This window comes from Cajanus cajan, chromosome 8 (assembly GCF_000230855.2).
Source record: "Cajanus cajan strain Asha chromosome 8, NIPB_CcT2T_4, whole genome shotgun sequence".
Taxonomy (NCBI): domain Eukaryota; kingdom Viridiplantae; phylum Streptophyta; class Magnoliopsida; order Fabales; family Fabaceae; genus Cajanus; species Cajanus cajan.
Genome location: NC_138524.1, coordinates 2,360,342 through 2,365,153, shown reverse-complemented (window position 1 = coordinate 2,365,153; position 4,812 = coordinate 2,360,342). Strand labels below are relative to the sequence as shown.

At 47.3% G+C, this 4,812-nt stretch overlaps 1 protein-coding gene across 1 annotated transcript; it reads right to left on the bottom strand.

Annotated features, from left to right (window-relative positions):
* Window positions 1–2,367: 2,367 nt before the first annotated feature.
* Window positions 2,368–4,088, bottom strand: LOC109798500 (GRAS family transcription factor). The gene has a single exon (XM_020358816.3). The coding sequence runs from the start codon at window positions 3,747–3,749 to the stop codon at window positions 2,472–2,474; it is 1,278 nt and encodes a 425-aa protein (XP_020214405.1). The 5' UTR covers window positions 3,750–4,088; the 3' UTR covers window positions 2,368–2,471.
* Between the last annotated feature and the right edge of the window lie 724 nt (window positions 4,089–4,812).

Sequence of the window (4,812 nt, the reverse complement as noted above, 5' to 3'; positions counted from 1 at the left end):
TAGCCTGTGGCAGATAAAATCTGCGTCTATGCCTGGCATGTCAGCACTGGACCAGGCGAAGAGGTCGACGTTTTTGAGGATTTTGTTTCGAGCTGTTGCCGCAGCTCTGGAGTCAACTGTTTGCTGGTCTTCGTGGTTTGCCCGGGGAGTTTCCCGATCTGGAGGTCATCGAGCTCGTCAACGGGGCTGGGCCATTCGTCGTGAGCATCGGATCTCGGATCAAGGTCGGAGACTTCTTCGTGGCTGGTGTGAGCCGCAGTGGTGGTGTTGCTCTTGCATTGTTCACCGAGTGGGGCAACTTTTAGGCTTTCAGTATAGCATTGTTGTGCCACCTTTTGGTTTGCTTTGACGGAGATAATCTTCCCATCATGTCCTGGGAACTTCATGGTGAGGTGCGGGGTAGACACCACCGCTCCGAGCTGATTCAAGGTTGGCCTGCCGATGATGATGTTATAGGAGGTGTCGGCTTCCACGAGGAGGTACCGAACCATGACCCGCCTTGAATCCGGAGGTGCTCCGAAAGTGGTTAGTAAGTCCACGTATCCCCGGGTGTGAACGCTCCTTCTTGCAAAACCGACTAGGGGTTCTGTGTGAGGTTGTATGAGAGAGTGGGGAATGTCTAACCTGAGGAACGTTGGCCAATATAGGATGTCGGCCGAGCTCCCTTGGTCGACCAGGGTCTTGTGAACCTCCCAATTAGCTAACGCCACGGCTATAACCATGGGGTCATCCTGGTTGGGGTTGACCCCGGCATAGTCGTCGTCGGTGAAAGTGATCGTCGGTGAGCTCTGATGTGAAGCAGAGGTAGTGAAGTGTACGCGATTGACGTTGCGCAGGTGTTTTTTTCCGAGTCGAGCTGCTGACGCCCCCTCCTGCGAAACCTCCTGCGATTGTACTGGCTTCTCCCCGCAGGGGAGTTGATTCTGCTTCCTGGTTTACCTCGCCTCGCATTGCTCCGCCGGGGTTGAGCTGAGAGCCGGAGGGGTGATCAGAGTGTTGTCGCTGGGGTTGAGCGCAAACCCTCTTGTTTTCCGCGCGCAGAGCCGCTAGGTCAACTTCGTTAGTGGTTCGTATTGCGGCCAGGTCGGCTTCGTGCTTGGCACGCATGTTGCGCAGGTCAATGTCATGTTGCTGGCGCATCTGTTTGACTTGGTCGATGAGCCTTCTCAAGGTTGCAGCGTCGCCGTCCATGGTGACTGAGTGTTCAGCGTCCTTTGTTGCACGGCTGTTGTGGCTTCTGGTGAATACCATACGGGTGGCCGATAAGAGCTGTCTCGATCGGCCCCACGGTGGGCGCCAAATGTTCTTACCGGAATTTGTCGTAGGGACGATCTTCCAAGTAAGATTGGTGAGCCTCCTTCATTGGTACGCTGATGCTCCAAGATGGGGGTGGTACCTGCAAAAGAGACTCCGATGCTAAAGTTAGGGTTTGTATGAGTAATAGTCTCGTATAAGTAATGCATGTACCTTGGAGTGAATTAAGGTTGCCTTGGGCTCTAGGCCTGTGACAAGATATGGTAGCGGATTTCGTTTGGGGCGAGATCTTTGGTAATCAGTGATTAGATAATGGATCTCGTATGGACGAGATTCTCGGAAATCAGTTGTGATTCACTTGAATGTCGAACTGACATCGTATGACGCGTGCCCGAGATCATCTGGTACTGTGATACCGAGCTTGGAGCTCGGCTTCGCGGTACGGTCAGTACAATTTTAATTCACCACGACACCAGCATTAACACTTATGACAAGACCCAACTCCAGTAGTTACTAATATTACTAATGCTCCCTGAAGTTTTATATATTATTATTACATGTATGTTTATACTAATTTTGTAATTGTGGAGAAAATATTACACTGACATCCTACTCTTTGGTCTATTATTTTAGCAAATTCCTCCTCATTTTTGTTATCTAAAATAAGTAAGAAATGATTAAACAAGATTGTACGATAGAAAATTCATTAAAGATGAGAAGACATAAGAAAAGAGTTGGGTCCACATGAAAATTGAGAAGTGAACTCTGTGTGGAGTGATGAGGAATTTGACTAGTAGAAATATTAAATTTCCTTTGTGTTTAGGCAGTAGTAGAGTCTGTTGTGTTTCCCCATCCTTTGATTTTGGTGCACCCAATTTGTCCACGGAACCAGGGACGTGAAGGAGACGTCATTCCTTCTGAATTGATTCATTCATTCTACTTACCACTACGCTATCATTGTTTATTGAACCTGAACCAAGCACCACTGCACTGGTCACAAACGTGTTTGGTATCCCACAACATATATCATCATTATTATTATGATACAGTCCCCATTCGCGAATCCCCATGACCCATATCCATATCCATATCCCATCTAATAGGAGCTGAGTCTGAATCAATAAAACAATTAATAAAAATAAAAAAATGAAACTGATAGCAGTGGTTGCAATGATAGGGGGAGATGCTTTGCTCCCTCACCCAAATTCAAATATCAATCAATGAGAGGGTTGCCAAGCGGAGGCAATCAAGAGAGAGAGATCCTTCCAACCAAGCTTGAGGGACCCATTCTCCTCAACAAGAGTGTAACCTCTCCAAGGGAACATGCCAAGCAACAAACTAGCCTGAGCGGCCGGGTTGCCCCGGAGAGAAACGGCCCGGAACCCGGCCCGTTTGAGCTCATCAGCCCACCTCTCCACCTGAACCTCACCAGTCCGCTTGGGGCCGCCCACGGCCACGATGTTTCTGATCTCGCACCCCAACAGCTGCTGCTCCACCGTGTGCCTCTCCAGGCTCTCCGCACCCAATCCGTCCCCGAGGGCGTCGAACAATGCGCTGTAGTAATGCAAAGCCTCCACGAACCGCGAAAGGAAGCTGCCGGCGTGGCTCAGATCCTGCTCCACGGTGGTTATGAGCTTCGGGTGAAGCTGAGTCAGCAATCTCAGCGTCGCTAAGTCGCTCCCTGTTATGTCATACAAGCAGTGCTGCATCCAGTGCACCACGATTGCCTCGTTAGGTTGAACACCGAGTTGACTCACCTCCGTCACGCTCCCGATTTTCCCTTCCACCGGATGGAACTCGAACGGAAGCCCTAGCGAGCTGGCGAAATCCGCCAGTCGCCGCCCGGTCGACTCCAGAAGCTCCGAGGAGGATCCGAATCCGGTGATTCTCATGGACCGGATTTTCTTCGACCGAGAGGCCAGGATGTGGAACAGTCCCGGCCATTGGAGTCCCTGCATGATGTCCAGGTCGATGATGTGGACGCGATCCTCGCCGTCCAGCGCCTGGAAGATCGCCTGGTTCGCGGTGAAGTGCGAGAACTTCACCAGCGGCGACACCGAGTTGTACGATTGGAACGCGTTGAAGATTCGCTGCGACTGAGTTAGGGTTACCGATTTCGCAGTCAGCGGCAAGTACGAGCTCAGGCAGGAACTCACCACGCGCGCCTGCAGCGCCTGCGCGAAGTACGCGCCGACTCGCTCCGGCGAGGAGCCGAACGGCGACGAGAGCTCCGCGATCTCCGGGAGGAGGTCGTTGGCGAAGTCGAGCTTATCCATGGCGACGCACTCCGCGCATTGGAGGAGGAGGCCGAGGAGTTTGAGGCCGGTGGACTCGCCGCCGTGTGGTTCGGGGTCGAACGCCTGCTCCTCCTCGGGGTCCGGCTCAACCTCGGCGGCGCGCTTGAAGGGAGGCTGGTGAGCGGGGGAATCGGCGTCGGCGCGCTTTGTCTTCATGGCGTTAGGGTTGGGAGTGCCGGGGACCAAGCTTTGAAGCATGATCAAGAGAGAATCGAAAGGTTTGGAGGAAACTTTTGAGGGAAAAGTGACAAAACTGAGAGGGAAAGTTTTAGCAGATGGGTCGACGGGTGTCAGAAAATGAGTGTTTGGTTTGGTGGTGAAATGTGTTAACTGCGTTGGAAGGAAATCAAATTTTTATTCTAGAGAGGTAAATAAAGGAGACAGAAAGGGTGATCACTTTGTAGTTTGTAGCCCACAAAAGTTAGTTTGGGTCTTATGTTATGAGCTTATCCTCTTTGGTTCCTCCGTTTTGTTTTCCATCTGTCCTTTTATATGTCTCATTATTATAATCATAACACCCTTCCCCATTAATTACTTTCCTAATCGCTTTGGATCTTCCAAAAACCCTTTTATTTACTCATCCCAATTTTGTCCCTTGTCCTACGAGTAGGACACCCGAAAATGATATCTCTCGTTTTTATTGACTTCCCTGTATTATAATACTCCCAAAACTCACATCACCATTTACTTCTTAATTATTACTTCATTACTTTTATCATACTTTCTTTTTTTTCTCTTCCACTTGCATCCTATCTTTATTTTTTCCTAACTAAAATATGTTATATTAAAATTACATCGTATTTTATAAAATAATTAATACATATAATAATTTAGTTGACTCGCTACAAAAGAAAATGTTTCAAGGATTTTTTTTTAGTGGGTAGTTGCTGTTTTCTATATTATTGATGGTTTAATTTTAAATATCAATTATTAACCTTGAAATCCCTAGAGATATAAAAGAACGTTACGTAAGCCTCGAAATATATAATATGAGTGCTTACAATTCTTTTTATTTCTCGTTTTTAATTTTTAGTTAATATTAAGAACGTTTAAAATTAAATGTTGATAAATCTAATGACAAATAAAAACACATCCTTACAAAATAAAAATAAAAAACGATTGTTGACAGTTTTATTTATACTGAAATTATCCGAGAAAAAAAAAAGTTTTGAATAAAATTATCGTTGTTCCGAAAAAACATAATTATAGTTGAAACATTTCTCAAAGATAATAAAATGTAGTTATCTTTTTTACTTTCCTG